This window comes from Coregonus clupeaformis, chromosome 19, assembly GCF_020615455.1.
Source record: "Coregonus clupeaformis isolate EN_2021a chromosome 19, ASM2061545v1, whole genome shotgun sequence".
In the NCBI taxonomy this organism is placed as follows: domain Eukaryota; kingdom Metazoa; phylum Chordata; class Actinopteri; order Salmoniformes; family Salmonidae; genus Coregonus; species Coregonus clupeaformis.
The window spans coordinates 14,111,907-14,131,174 of NC_059210.1; the positions used below are offsets into that span (position 1 = coordinate 14,111,907).

The 19,268-nt window shown below is 42.7% G+C and overlaps 1 protein-coding gene across 1 annotated transcript; it reads left to right on the forward strand.

Moving 5' to 3' along the window:
* The first annotated feature begins 2,393 nt into the window (after window positions 1–2,393).
* On the forward strand, window positions 2,394–18,760 carry LOC121531680 (F-actin-capping protein subunit alpha-2). Its single transcript, XM_041837048.1, has 10 exons — window positions 2,394–2,496; window positions 11,327–11,390; window positions 13,592–13,643; window positions 13,790–13,853; window positions 15,094–15,300; window positions 15,424–15,503; window positions 15,995–16,073; window positions 16,161–16,232; window positions 17,380–17,442; window positions 17,725–18,760. The coding sequence occupies exons 1-10, from the start codon at window positions 2,458–2,460 to the stop codon at window positions 17,863–17,865; spliced, it is 861 nt and encodes a 286-aa protein (XP_041692982.1). The 5' UTR covers window positions 2,394–2,457; the 3' UTR covers window positions 17,866–18,760.
* Window positions 18,761–19,268: the final 508 nt, after the last annotated feature.

Below are 19,268 nucleotides of genomic sequence, written 5' to 3' on the forward strand. Positions count from 1 at the left end.
TTACCACCCCCTACGCTCTGTATTTTCCGCTGGCTGCCCCACCACCACAGAAAGCACTGAGCTAGGCTGAAACACCTGCATTTTGGAGATGCCTTAGTTCGTATGCAGCTTTATTAACTCAATGATTTTTATTATTTATTTTACATTGTTTGCAAACTGATATGTGACACGTATTAATGCCAAAATAACATGCAAAACAGGCAACAACAAAAAAACATTTGCCCCACCTGCCCTGAATGACGGGTCGCCACTGAATATACTGAAGAAATATATAAACGCAACATGTAAAGTGTTGGTCCCATGTTTCATGAGCTGAAATAAAAGATCCCAGAAATGTTCCATATGCACAAAAATATTATTTCTCTCAAATGTTGTGCACAAATTTGTTTACATCCCTGTTAGTGAGCATTTTTCCTTTGCCAAGATAATCCATCCATCTGACAGGTGTGGCATATCAAGAAGCTGATTAAACAGCATGATCATTACACAGATGCACCTTGTGCTGGGGACAATAAAAGGCCACTCTAAAATGTGCAGTTTCGTCAAACAATGCATTGCCACAGTTGTCTCAAGTTGAGGGAGGATGCAATTGGCATGCTGACTACAGGAAGGTCCACCAGAGCTGTTTCCAGATAATGTCATGTTAATTTCTCTACCATAAGCCGCCTCCAACATAGTTTTAGAGAATTTAGGCAGTACCTCCAACCGGCCTCACAACCACAGACCACATGTAACCACGCCAGCCCAGGACCTTCACGTCCGGCTTCTTCACCAGCGGTATCATCTGAAACCAGCCACCCCGACAGCTGAAGAATTTCTGCACAAACTGTCAGAAACCATCTCAGGGAAGCTCATCTGCAAGCTGGTCATCCTCACCAGGGTCCTGACCTGACTGCAGTTCGGCAACTTAACCGACTTCTGTGGACAAATGCTCACATTCGATGGCCACTGGCACGCTGGAGAAGTGTGCTCTTGGGATGCTCTGCATCAACGTGTAAAACGGTGCTTCCAGTTCCCGCCAATTACCAGCAACTTTGCACAGCCATTGTAGAGGAGTGGGACAACATTCTACAGGCCACAATCAACAGCCTGATCAACTCTATGCGAAGGAGATGTGTCATGATGCATGAGGCAAATGGTGGTCACACCAGATACTGACTGGTTTTTTTATCCACTCCCCTACCTTAAAAAGAAAAAAGTATCTGCCACCAACAGATGCATATCTGTATTCCCATTAATGTGAAATCCATAGAAATCCATAGAGGAAGGCCCTAAAAATTGTCAAAGACTCCAGCCACCCTAGTCATAGACTGTTCTCTCTGCTACCACACGGCAAGCGGTATCGGAGCACCAAGTCTAGGTCCGAAAGGCTTCTTAACAGCTTCTACCCCCAAGCCTGTGTAGCTCAGTTGGTGGAGCATGGTGCTTGCAATGCCAGGGTAGTGGGTTAGATTCCCACGGGGGACCAGTATGAAAATGTATGCACTCACTAATTGTAAGTCGCTCTGGATAAGAGCGTCTGCTAAATGACTAAAATGTAAAAATGTAAGCCATAAGACTCCTGAACAGCTAATCATGGCTACCCGGACTATTTGCGCTGCTGCTGCTGCTACTCTGTTTATTATCTATGCATAGTCACTTTAACTCTACCCACATGTACATATTACCTCAATTACCTCGACTAACCGGTGCCCCCACACATTGACTCTGTACAGGTACCCCGTGTATATAGCCTCCCTGCTGTTATTTTATTTTACTGCTGCTCTTCAATTATTTTTATTTTTTTTCCTTCTTAAAACTGCATTGTTGGATAAGGGCTTGTTTGGCGCATGTGGCAAATAACATTTGATTTGATTTGATTAGGGCATAATTAATTTATTTCAATTGACTGATTTCCTTATATGAACTGTAACTCAGTAAAATCGTGGAAATTGTTGCATTCATATTTTTGTTCAGTGTCCATAGCTAAATAAATAACAGCAACAAGATACAACAACTGGTAATCCCATCTAATTTAGCACTTTTAAGACACTTATAAAAGTGCAATACAATTTACAGCTGTTATTTGAATGCCATTTAGTTTTTCCAAACCTTTCAAAGCCATGGGCTGTATGTTCAAAACACATAACAACGAGGACTGCACTGCTTATGGATAACAATTAGTCCTTGATTGGTGAAGCGACGTACCGTTTTTAATAGGCCTGCACACCAATCAAAAGCAACTAATATTGGCGCGTCTTCTTACTACTCCGCACTAGGAAACTCGGATATTTTCGACTTGCTAACTGGTTGTAGTTATACACATGCCGCGTTCAACAAAACATCAAGTCGGAAAATTCAGAGTTTCCTAGTTCCGAATAGAAGATGAACGCGGCATTTGTTGCAGAAATTGTGGGAATCCTCCCATTTGATGACGTCAGATTCGGCTTCGACAAGCTGGTGGTGCCGGAAGAAAAGATGGCGGATCATGAGGAGCAGTTATCTGATGAGGAGAAGGTAAGATGTCGTTTTTTTCATCTCTTGATTGGATTGGAGGACATATGATATCATGTAGGTATGTGTATGCGTTTATTTTAAAAATATGAATCTACTGTGCATAAAAGCTGGATAAACAGACCGCGATTTTCGCTCTGCTAGTCTATATTTTTAGCTCGGCAGCCTCTGCCCAACTTCCGCTCCTATGCGAATCTCAAATGGAGACTCCTTGTACGGTCCTAACTCTGAAATAGGAACCATGCAGCATAAAACAAATAAACCAACGCTAACCTCTCACCTTCCTAATCGTGAACCTTGTAACCAACGCCGAGCTTTCATTTGTTTCTGTATCGCTTTGTGTGATCATGTCTTCAACTTCTCACGAATGAGCAGCTAACATTTAAGCTAGTCACCACCTCGATCTCTACACGCCCTGTTAGCGTTCTGTCTTTTTTTGTTGTTGCATGATATATATATATCTATACTGATCGTGTGCAATTTACTGATGTTTGTGTGTGACAGATATGACTGTAGTGTTCAATCTCAGATTTAAATATAACTAAGCCAAACTGGTTAGCATGATAGCATTGCCACTAGAAGGCTAGCTAAGCTGACATGACAACAGTAGCGCGGGTTGGCTGTATATTCTAATTTCCTTAAAAGGAATAGCAGTAAATTAACCAACGCACTGCACAAGAAATTACTTCAGATCAATGCTCAACATTATTCAGATTCAACTAGTTTGTCCACAACATCTTAACGTCAGAAGTGTATTAGGATTTTGACAGGGCATCGTCCAACGGGTGTGGCTCCCTCTTCCCCATCAGTCACAGACATTAGTTAATCATGCTAGCGCGTTAATTAATGTGAGGACTGAGCCACCATATGTCGCCGTGATGTAATATAACATTTCCAGTACTGTCAGGTTTACCCCCACACCTGACCCAGTAAACCTTAACTTTAAGTCTAGGTGGCTTCACTCATGATATCCCCACACATATTTTAGTTAGCCTACGTTAGCTACAGTGCATCACTGTTGTCAGGTAGTACGAATACAATACAAGTAATGCTATTTAGACCATGTATTTTGCGTTAGTCTTCTCATGCTAGGGAAACTTTCAGCAGCCAACCATCTGTTCTAGTGTCTCAAATGAATTTATCTAAAGACGTGCCTTCAGAAAGTATTCATACCCCTTGACTTATTCCACATTTTGTTGTTATAGCCTGAATTGAAAATGGGTAAATAGATTTTCTTTCTCACCCATCTACAAACAATACCCCATAATGACAAAGTGAAAACATGTTTTTCGAAATTTATGGAAAATGAACTACATTAATATCTAATTTACATATGTTTCACACCCCTGAGTCAATACTTTTGTAGAAGGACCTTTGGCAGCGATTAAAGCTGTGTCTTTTTTTTTAATGTGTCAAATTGGTTGTTGATCATTGCTAGACAATAATTTAATGTCTTAACATAGATTTTCAAGTAGGTTTAAGTCAAAACTGTAACTCGGCCACTCACGAACATTCACTGTCATCTTGATAAGCAACTCCAGTGTAGATTTGGCCTTGTTTTAGGTTATTTTCCTGCTGAAAGGTGAATTCATCTCCCAGTGTCTTGTGGAAAGCAGACTGAACCAGGTTTTCCTCTGAATTCTGCCTGTCCTTAGCTCCATTCCGTGTCTCTTTTATCCTGAAAAACTCCCCAGTCCTTAAAGATTACAAGGATACCCATAACACGATGCAGCCACCACTATCCTTGAAAATATGGAGAGTGATACTCCAAACATAACACTTTGTATTTAGAAAAAGAAGGACACATTTTTTTGCAGTATTACTTTAGAGCCTTGTTGCAAACAGGATGCATGTTTTGCAGTATTTGAATTCTGTACAGGCTTCCTTCTTTTCACTCTGTCAATTAGGTTAGTGTTGTGGAGTAACTATGTTGATCCATCCTCAGTTTTCTCCTATCACAGCCATTCAACTCTAACTGTTTAAAAGTCACCATTGGCCTCCTAGTGAAATCCCTGAGTGGTTTCCTTCCTCTCCGGCAACTGAGTTATGAAAGACACCTGTATCTTTGTAGTGACTGGGTGTATTGATACACCATCCAAAGTGTAATTAATAGCTTCACCATGCTCAAAGGGATATTCAATATCTGCTTTATTTTAATTTTTACCCATCTACCAATAGGTGCCCTTCTTTGCGAGGCATTGGAAAACCTCCCTGGTATTTGTGGTTGAATCTGTGTTTTAAATTCACTGCTTGACTGAGGGACCTTACAGATAATTGTATGTTTGTTGATCATTGCTAGACAATAATTTAATGTCTTAACATATATTATTGAGGAAGTCATTCATGAGATGAGGAAGTCATTCATGTTAAAAACTATTATTGCACACAGGGTCCATGCAACTTATGTGACTTGTTAAGCACATTTTTTTTTTAGGCTTGCCATAACAAAGGGGATGAATACTTATTGACTCAAGACATTTCTGCTTTAAAAAAATAAATTTTCAGTAAAAATGTGTAAAAATCGAATTCCACTTTGACATTATGGGGTATTGTGTATAGACCAGTGACCAAAAAAATATAAATGTAATCCATTTAAATTCAGGCTGTAATGCAACAATGTGGAAAAAGTCAAGGTGTGTGAATACTTTCTAGAGGGACTGTATCTGAGGAGCTAATGAGATGTTTCTTTAATGTGTTTTGACACTTGCCTTGTCTCGTTATCAAGCATCCCTTGACAGCCAGCTAGCTGTCAGGAAACCGCTGCCACGGGTGTAATGCAAAAGTCATAAACAAGTCCCTTTTTTAAATAACCAGATTGACAAACAAGTTATTTGTGAGACCTTATATTTGCTGCTAGGGACTGATCTTTATCTCTCGGCGGTGGGCGATGACTTTTTCGGCTTTCCTAACCATTAACATCACTGTGATATTTAGGGAAGACAAAGTTGCCCCTCTGGGTTTTAGTGAATATTTGAACAAACAGAATGTCTTAATCTTTAAATGATTTAGGAAGGAAGAGTCAACGCCGTAGTCGCCAAGCCATTTTTCCTTCAAGTGCCCTTGCAGTGCAGGCCTGTCAGCTTCCCTGTTACGGCAGAGACGAGCATCAGAGGAGATTGGCATTAGTCTGTTTGTGCTCCACTTGAGAGATGCTACTGAATGTATTGTATCCTACCGCTGTAGCTTAGCACTGCCAGATGCGTAGTTGCGTACATGTCATCTTTTAAAATGCCAGTCTGTGTTGATGTACCCAAGTGAGGGTTGAACTTGATCAAAGTGACAGAGCGTACAATGGAAAAGCCATAGCGAGAGACAATGCAGTGGTTCGTCTTTCAGAGCCCAGCGATTGCAACAGTATGGCCTAGCCTAATGGCATAGAAGGCTTTCAGGCGTAGCCTACTGAATGTAGTAGGCCTATGTATGCCTAGTTCATTGAGTGGGCTGGAGAAGATTGCCTATAGATGGGTTCATATGGGAAAGTTAAGTGCAGCCTCACAGAGCCAGTAGCAATCAAGCTTGTAAACCACAGATATACAGATATAACTACCAAAGCTCAGCCCCAAGGCTGTCTGTCTGGTGTCGTCCTCCCACACCTACTTGACTACTCTCACTGTCTGCAAGTGTCTACTCCACCTTAACTTTTAGTGACCTATTTTAAGCCTCAGCCATTTAACATGGCTTTCTTTTGAAACTAAGAACAATGTGTTTGGGTGTTAGTCATTTAGCCTAAGTAATCTTATACTTTTTACTGGAGATTGTTGTCAAGTAGCCTACTCTAATAAACAAAGAATGGTTATCATGGCTGGACTTATAGCCACACATCATGATTTCTGTAGGATTGGTCTATTTCTCCTGTGTGTTTTTGTGAAGAATGCTGGGCCTAAGGAACACTACTTGTCTGTGCGTGTCTTCCCTGTTGTCATAGATTTGGATGTACAGGAGAAACAACCCCAGTGGTGCTATTCAGTCTGCAAACAGCTCCACATATAGCATGGGCCTGCTACAGAATGACTCTGGGGTGGAAGTACTCAAGATCTGTTCATTCCAGTCTTCACAATCAATTTGCTGTGCTGCCTCTGGATTTCTTATCTTGGCAGCAGGGTGCTTTAGCCACCCAGCCCAAAGCAACATTCAGGGCTGCAGTGCAAACAGTAGGGCCCTATAAAATCTGCTGTTAGCGATAATGCTAATGATAACTGTCTGCTGGTAGATAACTGTCTGCTCAATTAAATGTTAACTACAATGTAGCCTATGCCTACCTGGCAGAATGATATCATGATTATTTGCATCAATCCAGTGGCCATTTCTTTTGAAAACTCTGCAATCACATGGGTGCTATAGAAACACCGCTAACCAAACAACGGTCTCTGGCTGGTGCGTACTGGCATTAAAGGGTAACTACAACCCAATTTCAACATTTCCTAGATTTTTCCCAGACCTCAAGTGGTCTCCTGTTGTGGTTTAAGTTTTTTCTTTTAAGTGTGATTTTTCTTATAGAGCGAAAACCTGAAAAACACAATGGAAATTTGGGGGAAAATTAAACAGAATCAGGCAAAAAATGTAACATTTTATAGGGCCCTAAAACAGCAATAACATTCAGTTGAAACAAGAATGAACTAGCCTAAGTCTGAATTTGTTTAGGTGTCGGGCAGTAGTATTGGTAAGGGAAACACTAATTGCATTTGTCAAACTAACCGTAACAAGACCAAGGGCTAGAATGCCACTGGTCTCAAGTTGTGTCCAAAGCTGAAGAATTGTGTAAGAATGACAGAGATTATATACAGCTCAAAGGTAGACATTTTGGTGTTTGTGTCCTTTGCCCCATTTATTTTAGAGGTTCTGGTCCAGTTACTTCCAGGGACATTGTGGAGACGGTGATGTTTCTCTTCTTTATATGTGGCTATTCTTCCCATCGCCTCAATGGTTGTGACAGGACAGAAGACCCTATGCTGGCTACGCATGTACTGTTTTTGTTGTTGTAGTTGTACTGTGCTCAAGGCGCCTATTCATATATCACAAATATGGGGATGGATGGAGAGGTGCCAGGATGGAGGATTTAGTTCCCTGGAGAATACATCTATAGGATGCCTGCAGGGCAGATTATACTCTCCTTCCTCCTCTCATGGTTTAGGGTTCTGGAGTGTCCTGATAAGAGGTGGGATTCTGGGATTAGGGATGGTGCTCTGGAGCTGTGTGTTTTTTGGAATAACAGATGCTCCTGGGAGTGTGAATGTGGGGAAACCGAAACACAACATCACTGGAGGACAGAGAACACAGAGAGAACAGCTGGTGACTGTCTGCCCAAGAGCTTACAAAGACGAGGCTCCTGCAGGGGGTCTCTCTGTCTGTGTGGCTTTGTGAGTTTGTTCATACTGTGTGTGTGTGTGTGTGTGTGTGTGTGTGTGTGTGTGTGTGTTAGGCTATCGTGTAGACCGAAGTGTGTTTTATAAGATTATAGCGAGTAGGGTGGGTGGCTAATTCCATAGCCAAATGTGAAACTAAAAGATTGTCCTTTGTTGGGAGTTGATTGAAGTGTCAAAAACAAAATCCTCCTCAGTGCTGGTCTGTTCTCAGCGTTCCTGTGAAATGACCTCCGTGTGTTTGCCTGCCCGCCTGGGAGTGGGTGTGATCCAAACCTAGCGCCACAAGATCAAGTACTTTATTCTGTGGACACGACAGCTCCAGCTCTCACACCAAACAGCCAGTTAGTCAGAGGCAGAGCAGCATCTCTAATGAAGGGCATGGTACAGATATAAAGGTTGCCACCATCCATGTTTGTCTAAATACAATCCGTTGGGTGGTGTAATAGTGTAGTTATTCAGATTATCTTGATGAATGATTTTTGTCTCTGACGCCAAGTGATTCTCAGCTTAAACGTCGACTACTAGATTGTCCAGCTGCAGCCATATGAGGCATTAGGCCTTTACTAAACATACTAAGTATCCAAGTAATGGTTGATCCTTTCCTCACGTCTCCTTTCTACTGATGTTACTGCAAGGTAGACGGTAGCACTCAATGAAACAACCTATTCACTTACCCTTTAGCTTTGAATAATATGATCATTAGCTGTCAAATTAAAGCGAGTGTCTGAAGTCTGAATTTCCTTCAGCGCCTTTGTCTCAGGCTAGCCCTACAGATATGACACCAGTGCTCCCCTTGCCCCAGGCTACCTCTGTCACTGTCGAGTCAGCTGGTTAACTTCTAGCCTTCCTGCCAGCGTGCCTCCCTCTCTCTTTAGTCTCACCTTGATCTTCACTATGGCGAGGTGCAAAAATACCCTCAAAGCAATCTGGTGGCGATCACTGCATGCCTCTCACACCACTTCTCACTTCAGTAAATCAGTTTCAATTCAATAAAGTTGTGATTGAATGTAGAGGAAGGAGGATAACGTTTCAGAACAGTTAGTGTGTGTCTGCTCTGTCTGACCAAAGCTCTCCACGTGCTGAAGAATACCTGCATGGTCTCCTGTCATGACCCACCCACACACACACTCTGAACAGATGTGTCACTCAGTTAAAGAATAAAGATGGCCAAGTGATTATTATATTATTATTGGCTTGGAAAAGGGCCAGTGATTTGCACTGAATTGATATATTCATTTATTGAGCCCTTGGTCAGGTAGTTTTTGTAAAAGAGAATATGTTGTCTTTAAAACTAGAGTTAGGCCTACCCTTATTGGACCCGATCATAGCGTTACCCTACCGCTGCACTGGGTTAACTTCTATATAGTGACACTAACACAACACGTCTGTTGGGCGTGAATAAAAGGCATGATGCCCTTAATTAGGACTCTATTGGTAGAGCACGGCGCTTGTAACGCCAAGGTAGTGGGTTCGATCCCCGGGACCAGCTGACTTCCCATACAAAAAATTTTTTTATGCACGCATGACTGTAAGTCGCTTTGGATAAAAGCGTCTGCTAAATGGCATATTATATAAGAGGGAGCAGTGAAATAAAATGGCACAGCATCTCACAATGCTAGGCTTATAAGAGCAGAGTTGAGTGTAAATGTAGCTGAGGAACGCTCCACTCTGTTCTCTTATATCGAGGCGGAGTTGAGCATTGATAACTGGTCGCGCGATTTGCTAGCGACAACATTGAGTCACCATCAGTTGATACTGGTAAAATGAACTCTGACCCATGCTTGTCCTGTACAACTGTGGTCCTTCCGCGGGGTGCTGAAATTCATACTTTTAATAAACTTTTTATTGAATACAACCACCTACTTTTCCTCATTTGTGTTGCTCAACTCGGCGTGAATGCGCTTGTGCCAATTGAATCTCAGTTTACGTAGTACATCAAGGCCGCTACGTCTCCAGTTGAGCAACACCAATTAGGTGTATTAAAAGTATGAATTTCAGCACCCAGCGGAAGGACCGCAGTTGTACAGGACAAGCATAGGTACAGGTAAGCGTTTTCAGAATTGAACATTTTACCAGTATCGACTGGTGGTGACTCAATGTTGTCGCTAGCAAATCGCACTGCCAGTTATCAGTACTGCCAGTTATCAGTACTGCCAGTTATCAGTACTGCCAGTTATCAACTCTGCCTCGCTATAAGAGAACGGATTTGAGCGTTCCTCAACTAGTGTAAACGAAGCATAGCAGATAACACTGCAGCGCCACTATGGGGCTTTCAAGGAAAGTTTATTTACATTGCTCTGAGGTATAATAAGGGAGGCCTGATCCAAATGGCTCCTCCGTAGGGATTTTAGCAATGAACACTTTTTCCCAGAGCAAGACCAGCAGCAACGAAGACACACACACACACGCAAGAATCCCAGAGCACCTCTCTTGCTCTCACCATATCATCACTCATTAGTGAGAATCAATCTGCAGCTGCGCTGAGCTCCAAAGCTCTCATACACACCACTAATAAGGGCCCAAGGGAGAGACACACACCACCTCCTCCCCCCTCACTTTCCCAGCCTGTCAGGCCAGGGGGGGTGGGGAACAGGGACGATGGACTAGCCAAGCCACATGCCAAGCCCTACCCTACCCTGTCAGCGAGAGGGAGGGGTGCACTTCACTACTAGGCTCCTCAGCACATTTTCATGCCCTTATATGGTCATGAGCCACCAGGGGAGGGAGGGGCTACCCGCCCCGCGCTGTCAGTTTCACATGTGACCTCCAAACAGGAAATGTTGTGGTACAGCAGTGGAGAAGTGGGGGACAGACAGTTATGTTATAAAGAGAGGACAACTCTGGGTGCACAGTGGCTGAGAATTGTGGTTGTAAACCCACTGTATTTGTCTATGCTTTGGGCTCAACAACAGAAAATACAGTTCTCGTCAGTCCTCATTAGATGCTTATCTGAGAGACTGTAACTTAAAAGCATGTGAATGGGGTCAACACTTCTTGAACCAGTGGTTGCTTGCATGTTTCGCACTTCCCCTTATTGACAAGGTGTTTAATAACTGATTTAACATAATCACGATAAGAGGGGATAACCCTCCTACTGAAACCAAGTCAAGTCAAACCAAAGCCAAATGACCACAGATGGATAAAAACCTGATATCTCTATCATTGCAATATTACAAATAAATTACTTTATACAACAAACAGTTTGTTTTAACCTCGGAAATCATTGCACACGCTATGGAACAGCAGAGTATGTATAACATTTTTGTATGTTTATTTGATAGATCAGGATGAAAGAGGAGAGTGTGCTGAAATGGCAGTGGGCCGGATTTGAACCACCCACATTATTATTTTACCACAATGCTCCTCTGTTTCATAAACAAAACAATAACAAATAAGCTAGGGCGAACAGTGGCACTCTTTCCCCTTATGCGGATATCAGCTTTAAAGTGTCTGTCTTGCTGTTTTTGTAGGTACGCATAGCAGCAAACTTCGTCATCCACGCCCCACCGGGAGAGTTCAACGAAGTTTTCAATGGTGAGATTTTGTCAGTGTGTGGGGTTTATTTGTGAGTGTTTGTCTGTCTATGGACCAAAGTCAGGATACTAGTATGTGAGCACCACAGTTCTATCTGAAAGGGCATGAAGTCACAGCATCCTGATGAGTGTTTGTCACTTGAGCTGATATGACACAGATAAACCTTTGCATCTCGAAACCACACACTGCAGAACAGAGTTCTCTCTCAGTATCTCAACATTTCTGTCTCACACCCAAATGCGCTCTCTAGTCTTCTACTAGCCTGCTGCAAATAATTTCTAAGAGAGGGAGAGACTGAGTCCCCTGAGAGGGAGTCCTGTCTTTCTAATCAAAGTAGCTGGCCCATAATCCCCATCTTACCATGCAACTAACATAACGCATTAATGACAGACGAGTCATCACAAAGGCCAGACTGAGGATGTTTCTCAATATGCATACTACCGTACTCCACACACTCATGCTCAGAGTGCATTCTCCGAGGATGTTCTCTTGAGTACGTTCTTGTGAGGACGAGAGTGTGGAGAACACATTAAACATTACATTTGAGAAAGCACTTGCACTCCGCATACACAAACCAAACGTTTTACTTTATTTTATTTTTTATTAATTTTTTGTCATTTAGCAGATGCTCTTATCCAGAGCAACTTACAGGAGCAATTAGGGTTAAGTGCCTTGCTCAAGGGCACATTAACAGATTTTTCACCTAGTCGGCTCGGGGATTAGAACCAGCGACCTTTCGGTTACTGGCACAACGCTCTTACCCACTAAGCTACCTGCCGCTACCTACTTCATAATTATCAGCTAGATATATGTGAATCGTAATAATCTAGCTAGCCAGCGAGTTAAACAGGCAAAAATGACCTCAAACTAATTTTATGCAAGGTAGATGTACATTTTTCGTGGGTAGTTACCAATTCTTTGTGGCTATCTGGCTACCTAACAGTAGTAGCTAGCCAGTAAACCCTATTGACTTATGGGCTTGCGATCAGGTAAACATGGCAAAATTAACACCATGTATTTATTAAAGTATCAAGATAAAATATTGTAGTCAGGCAACATATGAGATGTGAATAGGCAACATTTCATTCCAAAGTCAGTGTATTTTCACTCGCTTTAGCTCCCAAAAAAAAGAATATGTGCGTAATTGTTTTACGTGGTTGCATCATATTTCTTAGCATACTTTCGGTTGAAGCTTGCATCGATGTATGCTTCAAAATATGTAAAAACAGAATACGCATTCAAGAAGTGCCCTCCGTGCTCCGTTTCGCATACTTTGATATGGACTCATACTCCGACCATCCCGTGCTCCGAGCACGGTAGTATGCATTTTGAGAAACACCCTGACTCTCTGGGTCATACAGTCAGTAGGGCAGCCCTGCCTTGAGGCCTCAGCCCAGTGCGTTTATATGCAAAAGGGCCGACCGGACAGGGACAAAGACCCAGGGACTATTTAGCACATTGACACACAGTAAAACACTGCCTCCCAGTTAAAGTGGTGACTTAGAAGTGGGGGCTTAAAGAGACACTATTTAGTGGGGGGGGATTCCGAGGGCTATGCGTGTGTACTCCTGCCCCTGTCTGTGATTAGCTTTGTGACCTCTGAGTGCCTCCTTATCGCAGCCCCACACACACACACACACACACACACACACACACACACACACACACACTGTGTCACTGCTTCCCCTTTCATTTCTTTTGATTTCACAGCCCTTTACAGTGTGTCAACTTGCCATGGCTGGTTTAGCTTCATCCTAGGGCTCTCAATTCAATTTCAATTTAAGGGGCTTTATTGGCATGGGAAACATGTTTACATTGCCAATGCAAGTGAAATAAACAAGGGAAATAAACAGTCAAAAATGAACAGTAAACATTACACTCAAGAATTATAGACATTTCAAATGTTATTATTGTCTATGTACAGTGTTGCAACAATGTGCAAATAGTTAATGTATGAAAGGGAAAATAAATAAACTGATAAATATAGATTGTATTTACAATGGTGTTTGTGCTCCACTGGTTGCCCTTCTCTCTCTGTGTGTCTGTGATGAAAGTGTAATCCCCATGCTAGCACTGTGACTGGAATGTGTATGTATAATGGAGAGGAATGTGATTTGATGTGAATCCTCCTGTGTGTCTGTGTGTGTGTCTGTGTGCTGTAGGTTTCTGAGCTCTGACGTGTGGTTCTGTACTTCCCACAGATGTACGATTGCTGCTCAACAATGACAATTTGCTCAGGGAAGGTGCAGCACAGTAAGTAATGAAATATAGACCAGTGGTCTGCTCACGTCATAAACTATCCAACAGAATGAGTATATTATTAACCAACTGAGAAGATGAGACCTTTGTTTCTCCAGGAAATAATTGACTATTGTACCTGTTTCTGTCTGTTTCTTTAGTGCTTTTGCACAGTACAACGTGGACCAGTTTACACCGGTGAAAATAGAGAAATATGAAGAACAGGTACGCTAAACACCATGACTTATAGGAAATGAATACAGCGAAACAAGACATGCATGTATTTCAACTATCCACAGCCCTTATAGAGTCAAAGCCTATGGATACTAGTGACTCCTGACCTGGTATCATTAGAAACAAACCGCTATAGGGATAAACAGCGCTAGTCATGGGTTCTAAGAATAACTACAAAAATGAATGAAGCCTAGCATCTTCAGACCTGCCTTAGGGATCATGTCTAATTGAATGGACGGAATAATATTAGCCTTGTTGCATATTGATTGTATTTTTCCTATGTTTTATACACAAACAATAATTCCTCTTCTAGTACTATGGTGGTACTATTCCAGTTCAGTGTGGTTGTGATGTTGCCTAGGTAACACAGTGATACATCAATAAATGTTCTGGTTAGCACACACTAGAATGAGTGTCAGGGATGGTCACACCTCTTTTCCTCTTTCCCTCCCTTTCTCCCCTTTTTGTCTCCCTCTTCTTGCCTTCCTACGGATCCTCTCTCTCTGTCTCTCTCTGTCTCTCTCTGTCTCTCTCTGTCTCGCTCTGTGTCTGTCTGTGTCTCTCTGTCTCTGTCTCTGTCTCTGTCTCTGTCTCTGTCTCTGTCTCTGTCTCTGTCTCTGGCTCTCTGGCTCTCTGGCTCTCTGGCTCTCTGGCTCTCTGGCTCTCTGGCTCTCTGGCTCTCTGGCTCTCTGGCTCTCTGGCTCGCTCTCGCTCTCGCTCTCGCTCTCGCTCTCACTCTGTCTCGCTCTCACTCTGTCTCGCTCTCACTCTGTCTCGCTCTCACTCTGTCTCGCTCTCACTCTGTCTCGCTCTCACTCTGTCTCGCTCTCACTCTGTCTCGCTCTCTCTCTGTCTCGCTCTCTCTCTGTCTCGCTCTCTCTCTGTCTCGCTCTCTCTCTGTCTCGCTCTCTCTCTGTCTCGCTCTCTCTCTGTCTCGCTCTCTCTCTATCTCGCTCTCTCTCTGTCTCGCTCTCTCTCTGTCTCGCTCTCTCTCTGTCTCGCTCTCTCTCTGTCTCGCTCTCTCTCTGTCTCGCTCTCTCTGTCTCGCTCTCTCTCTGTCTCGCTCTCTCTCTGTCTCGCTCTCTCTCTGTCTCGCTCTCTCTCTGTCTCGCTCTCTCTCTGTCTCGCTCTCTCTCTGTCTCGCTCTCTCTCTGTCTCGCTCTCTCTCTCTCTCGCTCTCTCTCTCTCTCGCTCTCTCTCTCTCTCTGTCTCGCTCTCTCTCTATATCTAGGTCTTAATCACAGAGCATGGAGACTTGGGCAATGGGCGGGTCCTGGACCCTAAAAACAAGATCTCCTTTAAGTTTGACCACCTGAGGAAGGAAGCCAGTGACCCGCGGCCCCACGATGTGGATGGAGCCATGGAGGGCTGGAGGAGTGCTGTGGATGGTGCTGTCCGGGCCTACGTCAAGGAGCACTACCCCAGCGGAGTCTGCACCGTACGTCTGGGCTGCATAACACCATCTCCTTCCTGATCCTGTGCTGTTGAATTTGTCATTTGATCATGTAAAATGCGAATTTGATAACTGAGTTCACTGGAAATGTGTCAAATCTCGCCTTAGATTTACGGCAAAACCATAGACGGACATCAAACCATCATCGTGTGTATCGAGTGTCATCAGTTTCAACCAAAAAACTTCTGGTATGTATGGATTTTAGAATCAAAGATGCCAGATGAATTAAGTATGTTTGTGGTTTTAGATTTCTAATCATGTAAATGGCTTTAAACTCTCTCCAGGCAGAATAAAAAAATGTTTAGCCTATAAACTTTCTATTGTCTGGTTTACACGCTAAACACTTCAAACACCATCTTAGCTTGCTTTGTTCGGTACTTGGCTAACCAGTGCCTGTTGGTTTAGAGAGTGTTGGCCTCCCATTACCTTGTTGAGCCAGCCCTGATCAGGTTAATATAATTGAATAAGGGCCGTGCCAATCCTCTTTGCAGTGGGTTTTACTGAGCTTAGGGCTCCCTGAGTGTAATGATCTTACAGCTTCTGTACAAGATCTGATACCTCTTAGGAAAGACTCTGCTGTGTAGTGGAGAGAGGGGGATTGAGAGACAACACTCAACACAGACCCACTTTGAGAGCTTGTAGATGTACTAAATACTTAATTTCTTCTCTCTTTGTAAAGGAACGGACGTTGGAGGTCAGAGTGGAAATTCACAATCGGCTCCTCCACCACTCAAGTGGCTGGCATCATGAAAATCCAGGTGTGTGTGTGGGCATGATTGCGTGTAAGGCAATTGAGTTCCAGACAATCGCACACTAATCACACGCTTCTCTCTGTCTGGTTGTAGGTTCATTACTATGAAGACGGCAACGTTCAGCTGGTCAGCCACAAAGAGGTCCAGGAGTCGATGTCCATTTCTGTGAGTACATCACTAAACATACATGTGGAAAAACACCCATTAAAACATGTACATGCACGTTAGTGTGTATGTACAGTACCAGTCAAAAGTTTGGACACATCTACTCATTCAAGGGCTTTTTTTTTTTTTTTTACTGTTTTCTACATTGTAGAATAATATTAAAGACATCAAAACTATGAAATAACACATGGCATCATGTAGTAACCAAAAAAGTGTTAAACAAATCAAAATAGATTTTAGATTCTTCAAAGTAGCCTTGATGACAGCTTTGCACACTCTTGGCATTCTCTCAACCAGCTTCACCTGTAATGCTTTTCCAACAGTCTTGAAGGAGTTCCCAGATATGCTGAGCACTTGTTGGCTGCATTTTTTTGTGTGTATTTTACACCCTTTTTCTCCCCAAATTCGTGGTATCCAATTGGTAGTTACAGTCTTGTCCCATCGCTGCAACTCCCGTACGGACACGGGAGAGGCGAAGGTCGAGAGTCCTCCGAAACACAACCCAACCGAGCCGCACTGCCTCTTGACACAGTGCCCGCTTAACCTGGAAGCCAGCCGCACCAATGTGTCGGAGGAAACACTGTACACCTGGCGACCTAGTCAGCGTGCACTGCGCCCGGCCCACCACAGGAGTCGCTAGTGCGCGATGGGACAAGAACATCCCTGCCGGCCAAACCCTCCCCTACGCTGGGCCAATTGTGCGCCACCCCATGGGTCTCCCGGTCGTGGCCGGCTGCGACATAGCCTGGACTCGAACCAGGATCTTTAGTGGCACAGCTAGCACTGCGATGCAGTGCCTTAGACCACTGCGCCACTCGGGAGGCCCCACAAATTAACTTTTAACAAGGACAGATTTGTTAATTGAAGAGTGTGCAAAGCTGTCATCAAGGCAAAGGGTGGCTACTTTGAAGAATCTTAAACATTATATTTTGATTTGTTGTTTTTGGTTACTATATGATTCCATATGTGTTACTTCATAGTTTTGATGTCTTCACTATTATTCTACAATGTAGAACATATTAAAAATAAAGAAAACCCCTTGAATGAGTAGGTGTGTCCAAACTTCTGACTGGTATTGTATGTTTGACTATCCATGATTTGAACCTCTTGATTCACCTCCTGATTCCACTCTGTTCCTCTTCACTAGGACGAAGCTGCAACTGCAAAGGAGTTCGTTAAGATCGTGGAGGCTGCAGAGAACGACTACCAGGTGTGTGGGATTGGAAAGCTTTGATATGGACACACATGCATATAAAGTAGTTGCTGTAACATTTAGTACACAAGATACTGAAGCATCATAGTTTGCCACTAGTGTGCCCTCAACATTACTAGAATTACTAGTCACATGGCACAAGTGTTGTTCTTATTCTTTTGTAATGTCAAAACACTGTCTCTGGAAACCGTCACCGTGTGACAATTCCTGTCAATTGTGGTTCTTATTGTGACACCCCAAAGTCCAGATTCATTTCGCTCTCCTCTCTTACCCCGTCAGACTGCCATCAACGAGAATTACCAGACCATGTCGGACACCACCTTCAAAGCCTTGCGCCGCCAGCTTCCCGTGACGCGCACCAAGATCGACTGGAACAAGATCTTGAGCTACAAGATTGGCAAGGAGATGCAGAACGCTTAAAAGCAAACAAAACAGAAAACCCCAACATTGCATGACTGGATTGTTGTATCGTCTTTGTACAAATTAGATTAATGGGGGCAAAAAAAGGTTTGGTCTCAGAAAAAAATGTCAAACATTATTACACTTATTAAGATGTCTACTTTTATGAATGCTTTTATACAGACACCGTTAAAAACATAATCTGTATAATACATAGATGATGATAATCATGATGTTGTTATTATTGGCAAAATAGGACGTGGAGGACGACGTAGTACATAAAGGAGAGGGCGGAGCGTCGTATGCAAAACAACCTGATATAATACGTCTCAATGTATGTGTGCAATATTTATAAATATGGTGGTGAGACCACACCTTTTCTTTGACCCAAAGAAAAACAATTCCAATTGTAATGATGAAACGATTATTTTTTGAAGAGTATCACTGTAAAATAAATTCAGAGTAGGACTTTATTGGCAAATACAGGATAAGAGAATCCTCTACTGTACAACACGGTTACTGTTTCAAATGACATCTTTTGCACAAGCGGTTAGTCACCTTTGCCAACGTCGACCACTCAATGTTCTTCTTGTTACACTTCATATTGGTACTCTCCCCACGGTTTGCCTCATATGTGAAAATCTCAAGCTTGCGACCCTCCTGGCTAAACTGCAGTTTAACTCCCTGACTTCTGAACTGAACATTCATTTAGCAAAAAAGGAGAATAACTGATACCTTGACAAGCTTAATTAACAATTAATTGCTACTAAATGTGGATAATGTTGAATTAAATTTACAATAAAAGGTACAAGTATAATTTTCTCCTCCAGTGCTTATTTTGTATTAAAATAGATCTGACTATTATAACATGACGCATTGTAATATATATACCTGTATTAAACATCCTTGTCTGACAGTTTGGTGATTTATTTCCTTGATTAATTGTAATTCAGTCAACTGTGTTGCATTAAATGACACATTTTCTATTTACTAACTCCTACTTTGGACCAGTTTTTCACTCTTTTTAATGGAGTTTGAGAATGGCCACGTTCCAGGCTGCCTACAATGCAGATGTGTTGCATAGATTTGTTAGATTCCTGCAATTGATATTGGTTGTCCGCCTGCCACTAACACTAGTAGGCTTGTAACTGCGCGTGCATGGCTAGTTGAACGCATGGCTAGTTGAACTCTTCATTAAGACAATGCTGAAACATCAAGCCATGGGTGAGTCAGTGCCACATTTTCATTTGTGCAGAAATCACAATGAAAGAAAATATATACAACTGTGGAATAAATTAAGAGACCACTGCACATTTTTCTTAAATCATCATCTCTACATGTATGACAGCCATTCCATTCCAGTGTCTGTTGAATTCCAACACAGGCACACCTCATTCTACTGAATTAGGTACTGATTAGGTGAT

Coding starts and splice junctions, on each gene's coding strand:
- LOC121531680 (XM_041837048.1), top strand. CDS start 2,458: ATGGCGGATCATGAGGAGCAGTTATCTGATGAGGAGAAG. Junction 15,301..15,423: donor ACCCCAGCGGAGTCTGCACC/GTACGTCTGGGC, acceptor ATCTCGCCTTAG/ATTTACGGCAAAACCATAGA. Junction 16,233..17,379: donor AGGAGTCGATGTCCATTTCT/GTGAGTACATCA, acceptor CCTCTTCACTAG/GACGAAGCTGCAACTGCAAA.